General features: G+C 44.4%; 1 protein-coding gene across 17 annotated transcripts in view; it reads left to right on the plus strand.

Annotated features, from left to right (window-relative positions):
• Positions 1 to 24542, plus strand: part of LOC129815268 (calcium-dependent secretion activator 1-like) — a 155875-nt gene that overhangs the window by 73926 nt on the left and 57407 nt on the right. For all 17 annotated transcript variants that reach the window (XM_055868925.1, XM_055868926.1, XM_055868929.1 and 14 more), the window contains exons 4-7: positions 5869 to 5949; positions 11131 to 11364; positions 13900 to 14021; positions 21489 to 21600. In XM_055868925.1, the coding sequence (XP_055724900.1) occupies positions 5869 to 5949; positions 11131 to 11364; positions 13900 to 14021; positions 21489 to 21600 (549 nt within the window). The remainder of the gene's footprint in view (positions 1 to 5868; positions 5950 to 11130; positions 11365 to 13899; positions 14022 to 21488; positions 21601 to 24542) is intronic.

Below are 24542 nucleotides of genomic sequence, written 5' to 3' on the forward strand. Positions count from 1 at the left end.
TCTCCCCCCTTTCTCTTTTCCCCCTTCTCTTTCTCGGTCCTTCTCTCCATCTCTCTCTCCCCCTTCTCATTCTCTCTCTCCAGCTCCACCCCCTTCCTTCACTCCATCTCAGTTCAGCAGCTTTTCTCTTAAAGCCCCCCTCCCTTCCACAGTGGTAGCAGCTCATTCTCTCTTTAAGGGGATTGCTGGAAGGAGCAGGGAATCAATACAGTAAAGCCTCAGAGACGCACTAGGCCTGTTAATGTAGTAGAAATAGGTGAAATACGGGACAGAGTCCAGAGGAGAGGAGATGAGGGGAGAGGAAGGGAGAGAGGAAGTGGGGAAGGGAGGAAATTGCAGATGAGAGAAGAAGTCAACACTAGCCATGTCTCTACAGCAGAAGACTGAAACAGGGCTTCTAGACCCCCTACCAGACATCACATCAGTAGGCCCACTCAGCAGGGGCGGCCATGCTGGAGCTTCTCTTCCCTGGATGGATGATTTGCTCTCAGATGGGGTCAGAGACACACCAAACAACCCTTATTCTCTAACATCCATGATGGAAAATCACTCACAATGCGCTACATATCAAAGGTGCTATCTAGAACCTAAAAGGGTTCTTCGGCGGTCCTCATTGAATAACCATTTGAAGAACCCTTTTTGGTTCCAAGTAGAACCAGTTTAGGTTCCATGTAGAACCCTTTCCACAGAGGGCTCTACATGGAACCCAAAAGGTTTGTACCTAGAACCAGAATGGTTCTCCTATGGGGACAGCCGAAGAACCCTTTTGGAAGCCTTTTTTCTAACGGTGTGGCGTGCCTGTAATTCTACAGTAGAAAGAACATATGAAAGTCCACTATAGACCTATAAATCCCCATAACTCTACAGTCAATATACTACAACATAATAGCCCTATCCTCTATTGCTCTGTCCTCCACCTCTTCCGCTTAACATGCAATACTTTCCACCATGTGCAAGACCAAGCCAGTCCCATTTATACTAACATGTTTTAGGGCTTTATTTTGCCTCTGTCTGTCTGTAAGGTCCCTGTCTGCAGGGTGTGTGCTGTGGGCTCAGTAAGGCGGACGGACAGACTGACACAGTCAGGGTCATCACAGCGGGTGGCAGTGAGTCACAGCATTAATGTTGCTGAAAGATGAACAATGCTGCTTTTGCCAGAGAGAGAGAGAGAGAGGGGGAGAAATGCAGAAAGAGAGAGAGAGAGACCAATCCCTCAGCCCTCTCCACTCCTTTCTTGTGTCAGCTAATATAAAGTATATGTCTTCATTCATTATTGATGTAAGGGAGCCTGTGAATTCCTCCGCTTTTCATTACTCTGGGGCAGAAAACTAGGCAAACAGATGCCAGGCTTCTCTCTCTGTCCTCCTTCAGATGGCTTTTATCGATCTAACCAGAACCAACCTATGATAGCTCCCACACACATATGTATATAGCCCCGCCATTGTTATTTACTGCTGCTCTTTAGTTATTTGTTTTTCTTATCTCCTACTTTTGTTGGGGGGTATTTTCTTAAAACTGCATTGTTGGTTAAAGGCTTGTAAGTAAGCATTCACACTAACGTCTACACCTGTTGTATTCAGCATTTCACACTAACGTCTACTTCTGTTGTATTCAGCATTTCACACTAACGTCTACACCTGTTGTATTCAGCATTTCACACTAACGTCTACACCTGTTGTATTCAGCATTTCACACTAACGTCTACACCTGTTGTATTCAGCATTTCACACTAACGTCTACACCTGTTGTATTCAGCATTTCACACTAACGTCTACACCTGTTCTATTCGGCACATGTAATAATAACATTTGATTTGATTTGAAATAGCGACTTCAACATTATTCTAAACGCCAAGGTCATCTCTAGGTGACTGCTCTTGAAGTCAGATGTCTCTTACAGACTAATGTAGATTTTCTTTCTGAATCACTGTGTTTGTCATTGATTGAGTTTGTGCAGGTCTTAGTCACCTCAGGAATGAAAACTTACAGAACCCTCTCGTTAACTACAATCCCTTATTTACTTAACATGGCCAAGGTGACTGTTCTGGTGGTCTCTATGGCCACAACAGCAGAGTTTTACTCAAGTTGTTGAAAAAAAACAATAATTTGATAATAGAAATAGAATCTAGAATTGATTAGATTATATAGATTATATTTCAATGCTTTTTATTCTGTCTTTGATGTCAGTCAGTACAAAGTAGTCTAACAGCTGCAGTAACAAAGAGATGGTTTATTCATAGAATTACGGACCCATTGACTAGAATGGGAATTTTCTATTCTAGCAATTCCATTTCTATTGGTTTTAGTCACTGTTTAAGTTTAAGACAATGCCACGCCTTTGTCACCACCACCAGTGTCCATTAGGGCCTTGGATGCCTGGGTCACGCGATCAGGTTGTTGTGAGCCTGCCTGAGGTCATGCTTGAGTGATTCAGTTAGCCCCTGGCCTCTGTAATTGAAATCTAGTTACACTACAACATCCCCCTCTCCTGCGGTTGCACACACACACACATACGAAGGCGTGCATGCAGGCACATACACGCATAAACACACGCACAAACATACACACACACAAACAAACACACACACACTAGTTCTTCTCTTGTGGTTACATGCAGACATTTCCCTCCCTTCACTCTAGAGCGGTAACATTACAGAGCTGTGGTTTGCCACAACACAACCGCTCAGCAGCATCACACACCATGACAACCCACTATGGTAACAGTAACATGACATTGCCATTAGGCCACCTGTTTTGTCAACAGGGCTAGTTTAGTCTATTTGTCTTCACAGAAAGAGGAAGGTCCACCTCTATGCCCTCTGCACATGTTCTCTGTAAGTGGAGTGCAGGCTGCCGTTTGTAGTAGCCATCAGTCCTCCCTGGACATCACTAGACAGTTGTTCTCTGGAGCGCGATAGCTGCTCCATGTGGATGTGCATCAGCGCTGCAGGGTGGGTGTGTTCCGGTCCAGCTTCGTGGCAGTACCGTGGAGCCCTTGAAGTGTGTGTGTGTGCATGACTATGTGTGAGTGGGCGGGTGAAGGCACACTGCATGTGTGACAGGACTGGAAGTGACTGCTCTACAGGGCCAACCTGGCTAAGACATCACGTTGCTGCTACTCTGTGTGGGCAGGCTGTGGGGGGGCTGGAGGGTAGACATGTCACAATGCTAGTTGCAGGGAGTGTGGCTCTCCATTATAGTGATTTAAAGAGTTACTTGCATATGTACCGTATGTACACACAAAAACATGCACGCACGCACACACACAGACACACACAACACACACACGCACACACTGTTTAGGCACATGTGCTCTATATTCATATTTATGAATGACTCTCTCAACCTACAAATGAAAGTAGAACAAACAAAAAAACTCTCAAGGACTTATTTTTATCAGTCAAGTCGACACAGGATACATCAGGATAGAGGTCATTCCCGTTTCTTTTCAGTCAATTCAGGAAGTCAATTAATATTTTGACTCAACTGAAATGGAGTTCTCCACAGCCCTCGTGTACAGTAGGCCTACATGCAGTCTTATTACTTATTTACACATGAATCCAACGACTGATCGTGCTAACCTCTCTGCTACCGCACGGCAAGCGGTAACGAAGCCCCAAGTCTAGGTCCAAGAGGCTTCTAAACAGCTTCTACCCACAAGCCATAAGACTCCTGAACATCTAATCAAATGGCTACCCAGACTATTTGCATTGTCCCACCCCCGTCTTTTACGTCACTGCTACTCTGTTATTATCTATGCATAGTCACTTTAATAACTCTACCTACATGTACATATTACCTCAATTACCTCGACTAACCAGTGCTCCCGCACATTGACTCTGTACCAGTACCCCCTGCATATAGCCTACACATTGACTCTGTATATAGCTGTATATAGCCATGTATATAGCCTCCACATTGACTCTGTGCCGGTACCCCCTGTATATTATATCTTTATTTAACTAGGCAAGTCAGTTAAGAACAAATTCTTATTTTCAATGACGGCCTAGGAACAGTGGGTTAACTGCCTTGTTCAGGGGCAGAATGACAGATTTTTACCTTGTCGGGCTCGGGGATTCGATCTTGCTACCTTTCAGTTACTAGTCCAACGCTCTAACCACTAGGCTACCTGCCGCCACATTGACTCTGTACACTGTATCGGTATCCCCTGTATATAGCCTCCACGTTGACTCTGTACCAGTACCCCCTGTATATAGCCTCCACGTTGATTCTGTACCGGTACCCCCTGTATATAGCCTCCACATTGACTCTGTACTGGTAACCCCTGTATAGAGTACTGGTACCCCCTGTATATAGTACTGGTACCCCATGTATATAGTACTGGTACCCCCTGTATATAGTACTGGTACCCCCTGTATATAGCCTCCACATTGACTCTGTACTGGTACCCCCTGTATATAGTACTGGTACCCCCTGTATATAGTACTGGTACCCCCTGTATATAGTACTGGTACCCCCTGTATATAGCCCCGCTATTGTTATTTTACTACTGCTTTTTTATTCTTTTAACCTTTATGTAACTAGGCAAGTCAGTTAAGAACAAATTCTTATTTACAATGACTGCCTAGCCTGGCCAAACCCGTATGACGCTGGGCCAATTGTGCGCCACCCTATGGGACTCCCAATCATGGCCGGATGTGATGCAGCCTGGATTCGAACCAGGTACTGCAATGACAACTCTTGCACTGAGATGCAGTGTCTTAGACCACTGCCCCGCTTGGGAGCACCATTTTTTTATTACTATTTCTTATTCTTATTCGTATTTTATAACTGCATTGTTGGTTAGGGCTTGTAAGTAAGCATTTCACTGAAAGGTCTACACCTGGTGTATTCGGTGCATGTGACTAATACAATTTTATATTGTATCAATTATTAGAGCTATGCCCTCTCTGTCTACACAGAAACCTATGTCCGATTCTCCAGATTCTCCATGGAAAGAGCTTTTCCGTCCATGACTAAGTTTAATCTGTCTGGGAAAGTGGCCCTTCAAGTAAAGTCAGCCTTATATCCTTATAACACAATATTTATTGACAGTGTGAATCTAATCACCCATCCTGAGATCAAAAAAGATACATCATCAACATGGGAGATGGGTGTAGACCTGAATCCCTCTGAACCCATCCTGTTCGGGGTCATCTAGGAACATAATGGAGAATGTATTGATTACCCAGCTCAGTGGTGATGTCCTCCTGGGCCCATGTCGTGTGTCCCAATAACCACCCCTTTCTCCTGCCCTCGTTTAATACTTCCCACAAAAATCTAAAATAATTGAATTAGTGGAGGCATGGTCTTATGGGAGTTTTCACCATATTTCTTATAACAGCAATTTCCTTTCAAAACAGTAAAGGGAAGTGAAAGTGCACACTGGGAGAAAGGAGAGATAATTGGGACATAGCCAGTATTCACAAAGATTGCTGATCTAGCATCAGTATTGTATTTTAGATCTTGAATACAGATACACGGAGGACCTGATCCTAGATCAGTACCTCTACCCTGAGACACTTTATGAATACAGATTCTAGTCTTATTCCATGTAGAATCATAATGGATATTGTATAAATTATTACCATGTGGTGATGGGTGAGGTAATGCCTATAGGCTTACATAGCTCCAAGGTCATGGATATCCAAAACCACACCTGGGTACCAGTGAGACCATCACAGGCTGATTCATCTCTCGTTGTCCCGTTTTCCCGAAGAAGGCACAGTTGGGGTCAAAACGTTTCTTGATTAAACCAACACTTGAGAGCATAATGATTCTCTCTAATCAAGTTCCTGGGACAAGTTTATTTTTAAGTATGTGCGCACAACACTTCTTCCTGTCTCTTCTGTGTTTGACCCTACTCTAGTTGGACAACCTGGACGAGCAGGCTGCTCAGATCAGACGGGAGCTGGATGGACGCCTGCAGATGGCCGATCAGATTGCCAGGGTGAGTCTGATAGCCTACAGACATAGGATCTTAATTTGAGCCAGTTTGCTGCAACAGGAAATGTAAATTATTATGTGGATTATAATGAATGGATATTTTTGTAGGGATTGATAAAAATCTTCTTCAGGGAAAATCAAGTTTGAAATTTCAAAGTGGAAATTAAACTTCAGAAGCCTTTTGTCACGCCCTGGCCTTATTATTCTTTGTTTTCTTTATTATTTTAGTTAGGTCAGGGTGTGACATGGGTAATGTTTATGTTTTGTTGGTTTTGGGTGTTTATTTGGTAAAGGGGTTATGGGGTGTAGTAGATGGTTTTGTGTTGAGTGTATATGTCTAGCGTTGTCTATGTAGAACGTTTGTAGCCTGTGTGTGTATGTGCACAACGTTATTTAGCTTCACGGTCGTTTGTTGTTTTGTATAGTTTGTTAAAGTGTGTCGTGTTTATTTTCGTCATCTTTTAAAAAATAAAAGAAGATGGCATATTTTCCTAAAGCTGCGTTTTGGTCCATCAATCCACCACACGATCGTGACAGAATTACCCACCATAGGACCAAGCGGCATGGAAGGCGGCAACAGGACCTACCTACACAGGATCTCTGGAGTTGGGAGGACGAATTGGAAAGAGATGGACCTTGGGATCAACCTGGAGAATATCGCCTCCCTCGTGAAGAGCTGGAGGCAGCGAAAGCCGAGAGGAGGCGATATGAGGAGGCAGCACGGAGACAAGGCTGGAAACCCGTGAGTACACCCCAAAAATTTCTTGGGGGGGGCCTTAAAGGGAGTGTGGCGAAGTCAGGTAGGAAACCTGCGCCTACTCCCTGTACTTACCGTGGAGAGCGGGAGTACGGGCAGACACCGTGTTACGCAGTAGAGCGCACGGTGTCTCCTGTACGCGTGCATAGCCCGGTTCGGTACATTTCAGCTCCACGTATCGGCCGGGCTAGACTGAGCGTTGAGCCGTATGTCATGAAGCCGGCCCAACGCATCTGGTCACCAGTGCGTCTCCTCGGGCCGGCGTACATGGCACCAGCCTTACGCATGGTGTCCCCGGTTCGCCTACATAGGCCGGTGCGGGTTATTCCACCTCCCCGCACTGGTCAGGCGACGGGGAGCATAGAACCAGGTAAGGTTGGGCAGGCTCGGCGTTCAAGGGAGCCAGTACGCCTGCACGGTCCGGTATTTCCGGCGCCACCTCCCCGCCCCAATCCAGTACCACCAGTGCCTCCTCCACGCACTAGCTATATGGTGCGTGTCTCCAGCCCTTTACTACCAGTGTCTAAACCACGTACCAAGCCTCCTGTGTGTCCCCAGAGTCCTGTGCGTCCTGTTGCTGCTCCCCGCACTAGCCCTGAGATGCGTGTCCCCAGCCCGGTGCCACCAGTCCCGGCACCACGCACCAGGCCTACAGTGCGCCTCAGCCGGCAGGAGTCTGCCGTCTGCACTGCAATAACTGAACTGCCCGTCTGCCAAGCGCCATCTGAGCCATCCGTCTCCCCAGCGCCATCTGAGCCATCCGTCTCCCCAGCGCCATCTGAGCCATCCGTCTGCAATGAGCCTGCAAAGCCGCCCGTCTGCCATGAGCCTGCAAAGCCGCCCGTCTGCCATGAGCCCACTGAGCCGTCCGCCAGACAGGAGCCGCTAGAGCCGCCAGCCAGACAGGAGCCGCTAGAGCCGTCCGTCAGACAGGATCTGCCAGAGCCGCCAACCAGACAGGATCTGCCAGAGCCGCCAACCAGACAGGATCTGCCAGAGCCGCCAACCAGACAGGATCTGCCAGAGCCGCCAACCAGACAGGAGCAGCCAGATCCGTCAGCTAGCCATGAGCAGCCAGATCCGTCAGCTAGCCATGAGCAGCCAGATCCGTCAGCTAGCCATGAGCAGCCAGATCCGTCAGCTAGCCATGAGCAGCCAGATCCGTCAGCTAGCCATGAGCAGCCAGATCCGTCAGCTAGCCATGAGCAGCCAGATCCGTCAGCTAGCCATGAGCAGCCAGATCCGTCAGCTAGCCATGAGCAGCCAGATCCGTCAGCTAGCCATGAGCAGCCAGATCAGTCAGCCAGCCATGAGCAGCCAGATCCGTCAGCCAGCCATGAGCAGCCAGATCCGTCAGCCAGCCATGAGCAGCCAGATCAGTTAGCCAGCCATGAGCAGCCAGATCCGTTAGCCAGCCATGAGCAGCCAGATCTGTCAGCCAGCCATGGGCCGTCCCTCAGTCCGGAGCTGCAGTCCCTCAGTCCGGAGCTGCCATTCCTCAGTCCGGAGCTGCCCCTTACCCTGGTGCTGCCCCTTACCCTGGTGCTGCCCCTTACCCTGGTGCTGCCCCTGACCCTGGTACTGCCCCTGACCCTGGTACTGCCCCTGACCCTGGTACTGCCCCTTACCCTGGTACTGGTCCTTAGTCCGGAGCTGTCCCTTAGTCCGGAACTCCCCCTTAATGCAATGGGGTTAATGTGGAGGGGGGTCGTTTGGAGGAAGCCTAGGAGGTGGTTAGGTACTGTGGTGACGTGGGGACTACGACCAGAGCCGGAGCCGCCACCGTGGAGGGGAGCCCACCCAGACCCTCCCCTAGACTGTGTATGGTGCGCCCGGAGTTCGCGCCTCAAGGGGGGGGTTATGTCACGCCCTGGCCTTATTATTCTTTGTTTTCTTTATTATTTTAGTTAGGTCAGGGTGTGACATGGGTAATGTTTATGTTTTGTTGGTTTTGGGTGTTTATTTGGTAAAGGGGTTATGGGGTGTAGTAGATGGTTTTGTGTTGAGTGTATATGTCTAGCGTTGTCTATGTAGAACGTTTGTAGCCTGTGTGTGTATGTGCACAACGTTATTTAGCTTCACGGTCGTTTGTTGTTTTGTATAGTTTGTTAAAGTGTGTCGTGTTTATTTTCGTCATCTTTTAAAAAATAAAAGAAGATGGCATATTTTCCTAAAGCTGCGTTTTGGTCCATCAATCCACCACACGATCGTGACACCTTTTTAACCTGTCTAGCCCCGGGGTTCCGCTAGCGGTTCCACTGAAAAGGCAGCGCGCGAAATTCAAAAAATAATTTTTAGAAATATTTAACTTTCACACATTAACAAGTCCAATACGGCAAATGAGAGATAAACATCTTGTGAATCCAGCCAACATGTCCGATTTTTGAAATGTTTTACAACGAAAACACCACATATATTTATGTTAGCTCACCACCAAATACAAAAAAGCACAGACATTTCTTTCACAGCACAGGTAGCTTGCACAAAACCCCCAAATAGAGATAGAATTAGTCACTAACCAAGAAACAACTTCATCAGATGACAGTCTTATAACATGTTATACAGTAAATCTATGTTTTGTTCGAAAAATTTGCAATCATAGATTTACATTGCAGCTACAATCACAAATATCACCTAAGCAGCTAGAATAACTGCAGAGAGCAACGTGAAATACCTAAATACTCATCATAAAACATTTATGAAAAATACATGGTGTACAGCAAATAAAAGACAAACATCTTGTGAATCCAGCCAATGTTTCAGATTTTTTAAGTGTTTTACAGCGAAAACACAATATAGCATTATTTTAGCTTACTACAATAGCCAACCACACAACCGCATTCATTCACCGCAAAGGTAGCGATCGCAAAAAAACAGCAAAAGATATAAATTTATTCACTAACCTTGATAAACTTCATCAGATGACAGTCCTTTAACATTGTGTTACACAATACATATATGTTTTGTTCGAAAATGTGCATATTTAGCGGTACAAATCGTGGTTTTACAATGTGAATAGTAGCCAAACTGCACAAAATTATCCGGATATATTTATGACACTCACCTAATCTAATCAAAGAACTCATCATAAACTTTACAAAGAAATACATGTTGTACAGCAAATGAAAGATACACTAGTTCTTAATGCAATCGCCGTGTTAGAATTCTAAAAAATAACTTTAGTTCGACATACAGCTTACGTTATAGCGAGACAGTGCCTGCAATGAGGGCGGAAAATAGTACTAAACATTTTCCACAGAAATACGAAATAACATCATAAATGGTTCCTACTTTTGCTGAGCTTCCATCAGAATGTTGTACAAGGAGTCCTTTGTCTAGAATAATCGTTGTTTGGTGTTAGAATGTCCTCCTCTCCTGTCGAATTAGCAACCAAAGCTAGCCAAGTGGCGCGAAGTTGTCCATCTTCACCAAACGCAGAAAACGGAAAACGCCAAATCTCCCGATAAACGTTCAATAATCTGATAAAACTATATTGAAAAAAACATACTTTACGATGATATTATCACATGTATCAAATAAAATCAAAGCCGGAGATATTAGCCGTCTATACCGAAAGCTTTTCAGAAGGCAATCCAGGGTTCCTTCCCGCGCCTTGCTGAACAAAGGAAATTTGAGGTCACGTCATTCCAATCTCTCCAATCTCGATCTCAGATCAAGCTAGACACCCCATTCCACCTCTCACTGCCTCTTGACATCTAGTGGAAGGCGTATGAAGTGCATGTATATCCATAGATTTCAAGCAAATGAATAGGAAGGCCCTGGAACAGAGCCTCGATTTCAGATTTTTCACTTCCTGTCAGGAAGTTTGCTGCAAAATGAGTTCTGTTTTACTCACAGATATAATTCAAACGGTTTTAGAAACTTGAGAGTGTTTTCTATCCAATAGTAATAATAATATGCATATTGTACGATCTAGAATAGAGTACGAGGCCGTTTAAATTGGGCACGATTTTTTCCCAAAGTGAAAACAGCGCCGCCCTATCCCAAAGAAGTTTAATACACACCAAGTAAAAAAATTCTCCTGCATCAGGGTGGTTGAAGTAAGATCCTACAGCTGTATACACACCGCAGTAGAACAACATCAACACACAGGTAACATTGTGCTGAGCTACATAAGAACCTCAGTTTGTAGGCTAAGAATCAAAATGGCTTCACTATGCGAGTTCCCTATTCAAGAAACAGCTTTACATCACGATGAATACTGTAGGCTACATACAGTATCTGTTCATCTATTGAATGACAAGCGTTTACATTAGTGTTGACAATTTGGATCTATTTTATAAATAAAGTGTCTTTTCATTTTCAGGATGACTAGTCAACATTGACATAAAAGCTGACTTGAAATCTAGTAAAAACACTTTTGTACAACAATTTTTGGTATGATTATTATTTTATTTTTTCCCAAAGGGTGGCAAGTTCCCCAAGTTTGTGTCAAAGGAGATGGAGCACATGTACATAGAGGAGCTAAAGGCATCGGTGAACCAGCTGATGGCCAACCTGGAGAGCATGCCGGTGTCCAAGGGAGGAGAGTTCAAACTGCAGAAGCTGAAGAAAGGACACAACACCTCCATCATGGATATGGGCCAGGAAGACGAGAACACACTGTCTAAGTCTGACGTGGTGCTCTCCTTCACTCTGGAAGTAGGTACCCTAATCCTGTCTAGCCCTACCCCTAGCCCTGACCATGACCCTAACCCATCAACAGTAACACTAACGCTAACCAAGTACAAGTCTGATGTAGCCCAAACACTGTCTAGGAAGGATAAAACCTCAGCATTTTGGCATTATGACAGAATATCCTAAATACAGTGTTACCATTCACCTGCCTCTGTCTTTATAAGCGGGATAAGTCATCAAAAACATGATCAACCTATTTATTTACAATGTATCTGTGTTCTGTGGCAAGGAAAACACTTTCTATTGAGGTCTATGGTGGTGGTAGTAGTGGAAATGATGATGATATAGCAGATTTTTTCCTCAGCTGGCCTTTTGATAAACTAGATCTGATTTGCACTTTCAGTAGTCTATTGGTTATTTTAGAACATGGATACATTCCATGCCGAAGCCCCAGAGTGTTTGCGCTTATGCTTTAGTTTTCTTCTATCTAGACCAGGGCCCGTATTCACGTAGCATCTCTGAGTTGGGGTGCTGAGTGATCTAGGATCAGGTTCTCCCTCTTATTAGTTATGATTTGAAATGCAAAACTGATCCGCGCTCCTACACTGAGACGCTTGTGAATATATACCCAGTATAGATTGCAAACAGGTTGCCCTCCAGCCATAAGGAAAGAGAAAAAATAGATGAACAAAGAAGGAGTGAAATAACAGATCACAAGGTATACCTAGGTAATGTAGTGAAATAAAATAATACCTCCTTTTTTTCATTTCATAGCAAACTTCATAATAACTAATTATAGTAACTCTGGTTATGATGAACAATCTAAGAAAATACGATATACTCAGAAGAGCTATTTCTGTTCCCGTAGCTCCTTAAGGAGAAGGAAGTTCTAGCACTGGCAGCAGGATTGGTGGGTCTCCTGCGGGACGGTTGAGCTAACGTAGGCTAATGGGATTAGCATGAGGTTGTAAGTAACAAGAACATTTCCCAGGGCATAGACATATCTGATATTTACAGTAGCTATTACAGTGAAATAATACCAAGCTATTGTTTGAGGAGAGTGCACAGTTTTGAACATGAAACGTTATTAATAAACAAATCAGGCACGTTTAGGCAGTCTTGATACAACATTTTGAACAGAAATGCAATGGTTCATTGGATCAGTCTAAAACTTTGCAAATACACTGCTGCCATCTAGTGGCCAAAATCTAAATTGCATCTGGATTGGAATAATACATTTTGGGCTTTCCCTTGCATTTCAAAGATGGTACAAATAAAATACAAAAAAACAGTTGTTTTTTTCTTTGTATTTTCTTTTACCAGATCTAATGTGTTATATTTTCCTACATTCCTTTCACATTTCCACAAAGTTCAAAGTGTTTCCTTTCAAATGGTACCAAGAATATGCATATCCTTGCTTCAGGGCCTGAGCTGCAGGCAGTTAGATTTGGGTCTGTCATTTTAGATATGTAACATAGTAAATGTAAATCTGGAACACACAAATTAGTATATGTTACATTTGGTACATTACATAAGACAGAAGGATGCTAAAGTCAAAAATGAAAGTAGGGTGGTGGTCGGGTTGGATGGGTAGGTGCATAACGTGAAGGTCTAGCAACCCAAAGGTTGCGTGTTCGAATCTCATCACCTAGCCACCTAGCTCACGTTAGCCACAACAAATTGCAATTGCAAACATCCACAAATTAATACATACCATATGAAATGTAGCATATCATATTAATTAGTGTGTCTCGGATTTACATTTACTATGTTACTTCTACCCCCCGAGTCCAGGTTACCCTCCCAGCAGTTGATTGTAGTGTAATGTAGAGAAGAGGATTATGGTGCTAGAACTGAAAGTACTGCTTTATAGATTGGAGAGGCTGGCCTGATTTGTAGCTTCTGTGATGGGGTTTTTGCTCCCCATTTGTCTTTCCCATTTTAATCATCATGAATTCTAGTTTGCTTGAGTAGGTCTCAGTGTTATCATCTTTCTCTCAGTTGGGGTGTAGGGCACCTTTATAATGGCTGGAACGGAATCAGTGGAATGGTATCAAATACATCAAACACATGATTTCAATGTGTTTGTTGCCATTCTGTTCGCTCCGTTCCAGCCATTATTATGAGCCGTCCACCCCTCAGCACCCTCCATTGGTTTAAGGTACTTTAAGATATACTGTAAATGCTGTTGACCAATAGAGCTAAGGGTGATAATGAGTTTTAAACTAATGAATGTTAATGGGGTTTTTAGGAGGTTATACTGTATGCATTTACCTATGTGGGTTTCTGCCTTTGATCAACAAGGTCAAGGTGACTGTTGTAGTTGTGTAAAGGGCACCATAGACAGTTACGGGTCATGGTTCATGGCTTTACAGGGTGAGTGCTGGGGCCCATTCAGGAATGTGCAGAGCGCTCAGATGTCTAGACCAGAACAGTATGGTTGTCTTTCATGTAGAATAGAGAGTAATGTTAGCTCTTTTTAATACATTTCTACTACATTGTGAACCTTACTGAATACACCTGTTGTTTAACAACATTCTGTTTGTGTGTGCCCTTCAGGTGGTTATCATGGAGGTGGTGGGCCTGAAGTCTCTGGCTCCTAACAGGATTGTGTACTGCACCATGGAGGTTGAGGGAGGGGAGAAACTGCAGACAGACCAGGCCGAGGCCTCCAAGCCAACGTAATTCCCTACTATCTCTCTGTCTGTCTCGGTCTCTTTCTCACCTCAACCCTTAACCTGGCTTTGCTCAAATCCACTTACTCATGTATTCTCATGGTATCTGAATGCAGTCACCTTCTCTTCACACTTTTATTTCTGAGTCAGCTGTTCAAGTTGTGAAAGAAGGCTCACAGTGTAATCTTCCATTTAGAACAGTCTGTCTCCATGGTAATTAGAGGGAGGTCCGATGATGAGTCAATCTCAGGTCATGAGCATACCAAAAAGGTTCTCCTTTGAACACCTCACATTGACCTACGGGTATAACCATATAGATACATACTGAAACTATATCTAAGGGTCCAACACCTTAAGTTGATTCATGTTCATCATGGTTACAGCCTTTCGTCATCCCTGCCTGAATGATGATGATGATGGAGGTGAATGTGTCGATCATGATCATGTCTCCTGTAATGAAGGACACAGTCTAACAGTACAGTGTGTCTATGAAGCCAGTCTTTCTCTCTTGTGATGTTTAGTGCGTGAGCTATTTCAGGGACTCATCATCCTGCTTCTTTCCTTCTCTGACACTGATTGCGCCAACAGACAAGGCAGCTCTGCTTCTAGCTCCTAAGCAACTTTACAGTATTACAGCTGGAAATAACTTTTGAATATCAGAGCGGTGGTAACTCACCATCATTACGACCAGGAATATGACTTTCCCGAATTGGATTCTTTGTTCATACCACCCAGGGCAATTTAACTTATCCCAGAGGCTGCTCCAAGTCGAAGCCGGCGGAGAAGAGGTATTCGGAGTGGACTTCTAGCCCGACTCAGGAGGCGGGCACACCATCCACCACTTCCGAGTGTAATACTCGCTAATGTTCAGTCTCTGGACAATAAAGTAGACAAGCTCAGGGCGAGGATCTCCTTCCAGAGAGACACCAGGGACTGTAACATACTCTGTTTCACGGAATCATGGCTCTCTCGGCATATACTATCCCTGTCCATGGAGCCAACTGGGTTCTCATTTTATTCACGCAAACAAGAATAAAGAACTCTCCAGGAAGAAAAAAGGTGGGGGTGTATGCTTCATGATTAACTACTCATGGTGTGATTGTGATAACATACAGAAACTCAAGTCCTTTTGTTCACCTGACCTAGAATACTTCACAATCAAATGCCGACCGTATTACCTACCAAGAGAATTCTCTTCCGTTATAGTCACAGCCGTGTATATTCTCCCTCAACCCGATGCCAAATTTGAGGAAAGCGCTACCAAACTATCAACACATTGACTGTAGTACTCGCTTAGGAAAAGCACTAGATCACTGCTACTCGCCTTTTGGAAATGCCTACAAGTCCCTCCCCCGCCCTCCCTTCGGCAAATCAGATCACAACTCCATTTTGCTCCTCCCTTTTTATAGGCAGAAACTCAAACAGGAAGTACCCATTCAATGGTATATTCAATGCTGGTCTGACCAATTGGAATCCATGCTTCAAGATTGTTTTTAATACGCAAACTAGGATATGTTCTAGGTTGCCTCTGAGAATAACATTGATGCTTACACGGACACGGTGATTGAGTTCATCAGGAAGTGTATAGGGGATATTGTTCCCACGGTGACTGTTAAAACCTACCCAAACCATAAGCCGTGGATAGATGGCAGCATTTGCGCAAAACTGAAAATGTAAACCACCGCATTTAGCCTTGGCAAGGTGACTGGGAATATGGTGAATACAAACAGTGTAGTTATTCCCTCCGTAAGGCAATCAAACAGGTAAAACGTCAGTACAGAGGAAAAAGTGGAGTCGCAATTCAACGGCCCAGACACGAGATGTATGTGGCAGGGTCTACTGACAATCACGGACTACAAAGGGAAAACCAGCCACCTCGCGGACACCGACGTCTTGCTCCCAGACAAGCTAAACATCATCTTCGCCGGCTGCCGGCCCTAGACGGCATCCCTCAGAGGATGTGCAGACCAGTTGGCTGGAGTGTTTACGGACATATTCAATCGCTCCCTATCCCAGTCTGCTGTCTCGACTTGCTTCCAGATGTCCACCATTGTTCCTGTACCCAAGAAAGCAAAGGTAACTGAACTAAATGTCTATGTGCTTTGAGAAGATACTTTACCTGACACCCTAGACGATGCAATCGCCATCGCAATGCACACTGCCCTATCCGATCTGGAAATGAGGATTACCTATGTCAGAATGCTGTTCATTGACTATAGCTCAGCCTTCAACACCATAGTACCCTCCAAGCTCATCATTAAGCTCGGGGCCCTGGGTCTGAACCCTGCCCTGTGCAACTGGGTCCTGGACTTCCTGACTGGCTGCCCCCAGGTGGTGAAGGACGGAAACACCACCACTACTTTGATCCTCAACACAGGGGCCCCACAAGGGTGCGTTCTCAGCCCCCTCCTGTACTCCTTGTTCACCCATGACTGGGTGGCCACGCATGCCTCCAACTCATCATCAAGTTTGCAGACAACAACAGTAGTAGGGCTGATTACCAACAATCCCTATAGGGAGGAGGTGCCAGGAAAATAACCTCTCTCCCAACATCAACAAAACGAAGGAGCTGATCGTGGACTTCAGGAAACAGCAGAGGGAGCACGCCCCTATCCACATCGACCACAGTAGAGAAGGTGGAAAGCTTCAAGATCCTCGGCGTACACATCATTGACAATCTGAATTGGTCCACCCACACAGCCAGTGTGGTGAAGAAGGCACAACAGCGCCTCTTCAACCTCAAGAAGCTGAAGAAATTTGGCTTGGCCCCTAAGACCCTCAAACTTTTACAGATGCACAATTGAGAGTATCCTGTCGGGCTGTATCACCGCCTGGAATGGCAACTACACCGCCCGCAACCGCAGGGCTCTCCAGAGGGTGGTACGGTCTGCCCAACACATCACCGGGGGCACACGTCCTGCCCTCTAGGACACCTACAGCACCCAATGTCACAGGAAGGCAAAAAATATAATCAAAGACATCAACTACCCGAGCCACGGCCTGTTCACCCCGATATCACCCAGAAGGCGAGGTCAGTGCAGGTGCATCAAAGCTGGGACCGAGAGACTGAAAAACAGCTTCTATCTGAAGGCCATCAGACTGTTACATAGTGCATTTCGCTACACCCACAATACAATCTGCTAAATATGTGTATGTGACCAATACATTTGATTTGGGTGAGAGAGAGAATGGGGAGAGTGAGAGAGAGATGGAGAGAGAGAGAGATGAATGGACAGACAAGGAAAGAAAAAGTGAAAGGTGACAGACAAAGAGTTAGAGAAAGGGGAGAGGGGCAGAAACGGAAAGAATGAGGGGAGAGAGAAAATAGAGAGGTAGAGGGGGAAAGGTAGAGGAGAGAGTGAAAGAGAAAAGGAGAGAGGGGAGATGGAGGTAGAGAAATGGGGAGATGGAAGGAGAGAGAGGGGGAGAGCAGCCTCCTTGTGTGCTCTTACTGTAGTGCAGCCAGCCAGGCAGGGAGAGACTGATTAGGACACAACATCTCAATGGAGCAGGAGAGTCCCCATCCAGCACTCATGGAAATGACAAGCATCACGTGCTGCTAACTAGGTGTCTGCTTATCCATCACATACACCATCACACACACTGCACATACATACACACTGTACACACGCTGCCCACAAAAACTTAAACACACATACAGGATAACACAAGCATGCAGGTACCCATACACAAGCATGCATGCCCACGTATGCACACACACACATTGTTTGTACACTCAAAAAACTGAAAACATGCACACAACACGTACACACAGCTCATCTAATTCACCAGAGCGTCATGGGTGAGCCATACACAGCCACTGTTAATCTTAACAATCTGCAGCGACGTATACATACTGTACTTATGGGAAACCACTGACACAACCTTTGACTGGACAAGCTTCAACTACCCCCATTGCAATATACACGATGCACACCGATGCAAGGTCAAATACAACACAATAATGAAATCCATTTGTGAAGACTGGAGAGTGATTGATAGGTGATGGGGTTGATATAGTACTGGGTAGAGGGACCAGCATAAGCACCAGTGACTGTTTCGTCCTTTGTATTGACATTAACTACTCCAAGCCACTCAACACAGATATGAATTAGATACTAATTTATATGCTGCACAGTAGGAGTATGGCCCTTGGTGTTGCTGCTTCCATCGGCAAGGTCCCCATCATGTTCTTCTAATCGCCTCTTTAGCCTACCACACACACAATGCTGCAGCTGCCTCCAAACACATACACGCTCATAGAACTCCCTCTTTGTCCAGTCACCTTACACAAACTGTAGCCCTATCTGTTGTAAGAGAATTCCAAACCCCTTGGACAGGATGAGACACGTACAGGTGTAGGATCTTAATTTGATCACCCTGTTGCAGGACATTTTAAACTTGTAATAAATTTGAGTTTTAAAAGTATTCTGAAGTTTGTAATTTACAATAAGAAATTTCAGTCTTGATTTCCCCTACAAAAATGTCCATTAATTATAATCCACATAATAGTTAATTTCCTTTTGCTGCAGAATAATTTATGTTGTAGCGAACTGTCTCAAATTAAGATCCTGCATCTGAATCCTGACTGATCTAGGATCTGCTGTCATTTTGTTGAACGATATTTCTGCTTCTTGAAGATATTACAGTACTCCTCTCATTCTTATTGATTATATCCATATCTATGTTCTGCCCTTGAGTTGCGTTCCCATGCAAAACTAGACAGATACCTAACAACTACGTCTTCAATAAAACTCCCAAGGCGTGACTTTTCTTGAATGAATATATTGAAAGCAAAGTAATACAGCTGACGGCATACATGAAAGGCAATTTGTGTGAGTAAATGCAACCAACATTGATATGTAAGCAATTCTATCAATAACAAGATTATCATCACTAGCTAAATGCTTGAATCGAACTTACAAACTAATATTTTCCAAGGCAGCAGCGTGACAAGTGAACTGCACTGAAAGACCTGCACCGTAGCGTTGTTTTTAGCTGCTTCTCGGTGTCTTTTCCGGTTTCCTTTTCTGCATGTCTCTTCCTGTTATCCTTACAGTTTCAGTACCAGAAAGCTCCACTAGGGGGTGAATAACACCATGGAACACAATGAAAATCCATCTTAACCATTGTAATAAAATGATATGTTACCTTCTAATAGGATTGCAGCACAATCTATATTCAATAAATTATCAATACAAGTATAAATATGGTGCCAATGTGAAACAGTTCCGTGTAAGATGAGACACCACTGGCAACCCTGGTGGTGCTGAGTGGTAGTGTCAGAGAGGAGCAGGAGGAGGAGGAGGAGAGAGTGACACTGTTGCTGTGTTCACGCACCGTTTCCTCTGTCCCCTTTCTGTGTCTCCATTTGTCACATCGTCACTCACAGATGCAGCTCACGTAGAGGGACACTCACAGCAGGAGGAAAACGGCACACACAGACACACACAGACACACAGACACACACACACACACACACACACACACACACACACACACACACACACACACACACACACACACACACACACACACACACACACACACACACACACACACACACACACACACCACACAGCCTCAGACTGCTGGCTTGCCTCCTTGATGATGATATCACGTGTCATCCCATCATGATTAAAGACACAATAACCCCTATGAACATATTAGTATATGTCTCTTTGTGAATGTGCACGTGAGTGTGCCTGTGTGTTTGTCTCTGTGTCGTGGTAGTGTTTCCTCAGGCTGGTAGTGCTCCCTGCGTGGTGCGGTCGGTGGCCTGTCTCCTTCTCAGTCTCAAATCAAATTGTATTTGTCACATGCGTCGAATACAACAGCTGTAGACCTTACAGTGAAATGCTTACTCACAAGCCCTTAACCAACAATGCAGTTTTAAGAAATATAAGAAGCTGTTTCGAAGCCTCTTGGACCTAGACTTGGCGCTCCGGTACCGCTCCATCTATCCTCTGTAATAAATGAAATGTTGCTGCTGCACAGTGTGTGTGGGACCGGGACCAGACAATGCATTTCATATCACCTCCCTCTACTCCCCGCAGCCAACTCTCCGCAAGTTCAGCCACGACAAAGAAAGTGTCAGCTGCTGTTCTCAGTCTGTCTCATAATTCAACAGTAAATTGCTAACTCAGAGTCAGACCTAGTTTTTTCTTTTCAACTTTGGTTTTCTAGTAGTTTATATCTAACCACCACTCACTCCTTCTGAGAGTGCAGGTATCGAGAGGATGAGAAAAAAAAGATGCAGACAGAGAGAGAGATATACCTATTACCTATATTGGGTGACATACCAGTGTGCCATCACAGCAGCAAGATTTGTGACCTGTTGCCACAAGAAAAGGGCAACCAGTGAAGAACAAACACCATTGTAAATACAACCCATATTTATGTTTATTTATTTTTCCTTTTGTACTTTGACTATTTGCTCATCGTTACAACACTGTATATAGACATAATATGACATTTGAAATGTTTCTATTCCTTTTGAACTTTTGTGAGTGTAATGTTTACTGCACATTTTTTATTGTTTACTTCCCTTTTGTTTATTTTCTATTTCACTTGCTTTGGCAATGTTAACATATGTTTCCCATGCCAATAAAGCCGTTAAATTGAATTGAATTGAGAGAGAGAAAGTGAGAGAGACAAGGGATGGAGATGTAGTTTTTTTAGTAGATCTTGTCCAATACCTCTGGGCCAGGCAGCTGTTAAGTAAGGCTGGGGTTCAATCCAATTCAATTACATCCACTGTAAAGACTGCGAATGTCGGCTCGAACAGAAATCCCCTTCCAAATGAAATTTCCTGGGCTAAATTTACAGCCACTTGGATGTTGCAGTTGCTCCCATGTTTTGAGTCATGCCAGAATGTCGTGAAGGTATAATGCTTCTGATGTTTGTGCAGTGGTGGGAAAAGTACTCAATGTCATACTTAAGTAAAAGTAAAGATAACTTAACAGAAAATTACTCAAGTAAAAGTGAAAGTTACCCATTAAAATACTACTTGAGTAAAAGTATCTGGTTTTAGATGTACTTAAGTACAATTCTAGAAAAAGTACTAAATTGTCATACTTGAGTAAAAGTACAAAGTAAAAATAAATGCTATACATCAAATTCCTTATATTAAGTATACTAGATGGCACTATTTTCATATTCTTAAATACAGACAGAAAGAGGCACACTCCAACAGTCAGACACAATTTCCATCATATCAGAGGCAGTGCGGATGACAAAGCGTTATATTGATAGGCGCCATAAATCTGTCCTGCTTGAGCATTCTAAATGTAACGAGTACTTTTGTGTGTCAGGGAAAATGTAAGGAGTAAAAAGTACATTATGTTTTTCAGGAATGTAGTGGAGTAAAAGTAAAAGTTGTCAAAAATATAAATAGTAAAGTTAAGTACAGATACCCCAAAAAACGACTTACTTAGGTACTTTACACCACTGTGTGTGTGTGTTGTATTTCAGCTGGGGGACCCAGGGAGACTTCACCACCACACACCCCCTCCCTGCTGTCAAGGTGAAACTGTTTACAGAAAGCACTGGAGTTCTGGCCCTGGAGGACAAAGAGCTGGGCAGGGTAACACACTTTATCTCTCTCTCTCTCTCTCTCTCTCTCTCTCTCTCTCTCTCTCTCTCTCTCTCTCTCTCTCTCTCTCTCTCTCTCTCTCTCTCTCTCTCGCTACAGTCTCTATCTCTCTCTACAGTCTCTCTACAGTGTCTCTCCCGCTACAGTCTCTCTACAGTGTCTCTCTCACTACAGTCTCTATCTCCACAGTCTCTCTCTCCATACAGTATGTCTCTCTACAGTCGCTCTCTCTATACAGTCTCTTGCTACAGTCTCTATCTCTACAGTCTCTCTCTCTCGCTCTACAGTCTCCACAGTCTCTCTCTACAGTCTCTCTCTCTCTCTCTCTCTCACTCCACAGTCTCTCTCTCTCACTCTACAGTCTCTCTCTCTCTCTCTCTCTCTCTCTACAGTCTCTCTCTCTCTACAGTCTCTCTCTACGGTCTCTCTCTCTCTACGGTCTCTCTCTCTCTACAGTCTCTCTCTCTCTCTCTCTTTACAGTCTCTCTCGCTACAGTCTTACTCCTTACAGTGTCTCTCTCTCTACAGTTCTCTCTCTACAGTCTATACAATGTCTATCTACAGTGTCTCTCAACAGTCTTTCTCTCTACAATGTCTCTTTCTACATTGTCTCTCTCTCTACATTGTCTCTCTCTTTACAGTGTCTCTCAACAGTCTCTCGCTACAGTCTCTTTCTACAGTGTCTCTCTACCATCTCTCTCTACAGTCTCTCTCTCTACCTGTCACCTGTCCCTCTCTTTCTCTCTCTCTCTATTTTTCTCCATCTTCCTCACTCTTATGTTTGTATTATTATACACTACCGGTCAAAAGTTTTAGAAAACCTACTTATTCAAGGTTTTTTCTTTATTTTTACTATTTTCTACATTGTAGAATAATAGTGAAGACATCAAAACTATGAAATAACACATATGGAATCATGTATTAACCAAAAAAGTGTTAAACAAATCCACCTATATTTTATATTAGAGATTGTTCAAATAGCCACCCTTTGGCTTGATAACAGCTTTGCACATTCTTGGCTTTCTCTTTCTCTCAACCAGCTTCACCTAGAATGCTTTTTCACCTAGAATGCTTTTCTTGAAGGAGTTCCCACATATGCTTAGCACTTGTTGGCTGCTTTTCTTTCACTCTGCGGTCCAACTCATCCCAAACCATCTCAATTGGGTTGAGGTCGGGGGATTGTGGAGGCCAGGTCATCTGATGCAGCACCATCACTCTCCTTCTTGGTCAAATAGCCCTTACACAGCCTGTGTTGGGTCATTGTCCTGTTGAAACACAAATGATAGTCCCACTAAGCCCAAACCAGATGGGATGCGTATTGCTGCAGAATGCTGTGGTAGCCATGCTGGTTAAGTGTGCCTTGAATTCATAAATAAATCACAGACAGTGTCACCAGCAAAGCACCCCAACACCATAAAACCTCCTCCTCCATGCTTTACGGTGGGAAATACACATGCGGAGATCCATCCATTCACCCACACCGCTTCTCACAAAGACACAGCAGTTGGAACCAAAAATCTCCAATTTGGACTCTAGACAAAAGGACAAAAAGAGGCTGATTCAGTCTCATCTACACTGCCTGATGCTTATTCAGTACAGCACTGTAGGTGGGCTGAGTCAGTGATGGTTTTAACCCCCCACAACCAGAACTTAATTTCAACCAGTTTTACCTCTGAGCTGTGACCCCGTCACAGTTCCTCAGTGATATCCCCGGGCCACATACTGTACACGACTGTCATATTTCTTCACTTTGATTAACATGATTTAATTAGTTGCATATTAATAATGCAATTTGCATCATCTATGACAGGAAAGTCATGCAGAAATGTCTTAACCATCTGGTTTGCTCCTCTCTGGCGCTGTCCTCTGGTGCAGAGAGCGAGAGCAATCGATCGTCCTGTGACCGTGTGACGGATGGCCCCGGGCTCGGCTGGGCTCACTGCTGGTTATCAGAGGGGCTAGCTAGGGCTGATTTGTGGCTGTGGTAGACTGAGGCTGAGGCTGTGGAAAGGAGAGGCGAGGAGGGGAAGGGAGGGGGGAGGAGGGGAGAGGCTGTAAGACATCACTTTGTGGTAGTGACCTTGGCTTTGACAGGGGCTCTTTGGTCTCCTGCTGCAGTGGCAGAGAGGCAGCCAATCAGGCAGTCAAAAAGTGAGCCAGTCAGTCAGTTGATCAGTCAGTCAGTTAACCAGGCAGGCAGTCAGTCAATCAGCCAGCCAGTCATCCAGCCGGGCCACAATGCTTCCTCAAAGCTCTTTAACTCAGCAAAGATAGATTAGGCCCCCTCTTCAGGGAGGCAGTGTGGAGCAGAGCGACGCGGAGTAGAGGAGAGTGTAGGCTGCTGCGCTTCTCTCTCCTTTGATACGGCTACACAGCTACACAGATAGGCTGAGCCACCAGCTCAAACGTGGCACGAAGCACAGGCACACTGGGGCCCAGGTTGCCAGAGCACGATTAAGAATTAATGGAAGCTCGTGAAAATTAATTGAGTGTTCAGAAACGTTGAGAATGCTGACACATGGTGTTGAATACAGACTCACTGGATGGATGAATGGATACAGACCAGAGATATCTCCAATAGACCTGGTACATTATACTCACACCGGTGCACATTATTTCTATCTCAAATCAAATCAAATGTTATTAGTCGAATGCGCCGAATAAAACAGTGAAATGTTTACTTACGAGCCCCTAACCAACAATGCAGTTTAAAAAAGAAGAGCAGCAGTAAAATAACAATAGCGAGACTATATACTGGGGGATACGGGTACAGAGTCAATGTGCGGGGCACCGGTTAGTCTAGGTAATTGAGGTAATATATACATGTAGGTAGAGTTATTAAAGTGACTATGCATAGATGATGACAACAGAGAGTAGCAGCGGTGTAAAAGGTGGGGCAATGCAAATAGTCTGGGTAGCCATTTGATTAGATG

Source organism: Salvelinus fontinalis, chromosome 18 (assembly GCF_029448725.1).
Source record: "Salvelinus fontinalis isolate EN_2023a chromosome 18, ASM2944872v1, whole genome shotgun sequence".
Lineage (NCBI taxonomy): Eukaryota > Metazoa > Chordata > Actinopteri > Salmoniformes > Salmonidae > Salvelinus > Salvelinus fontinalis.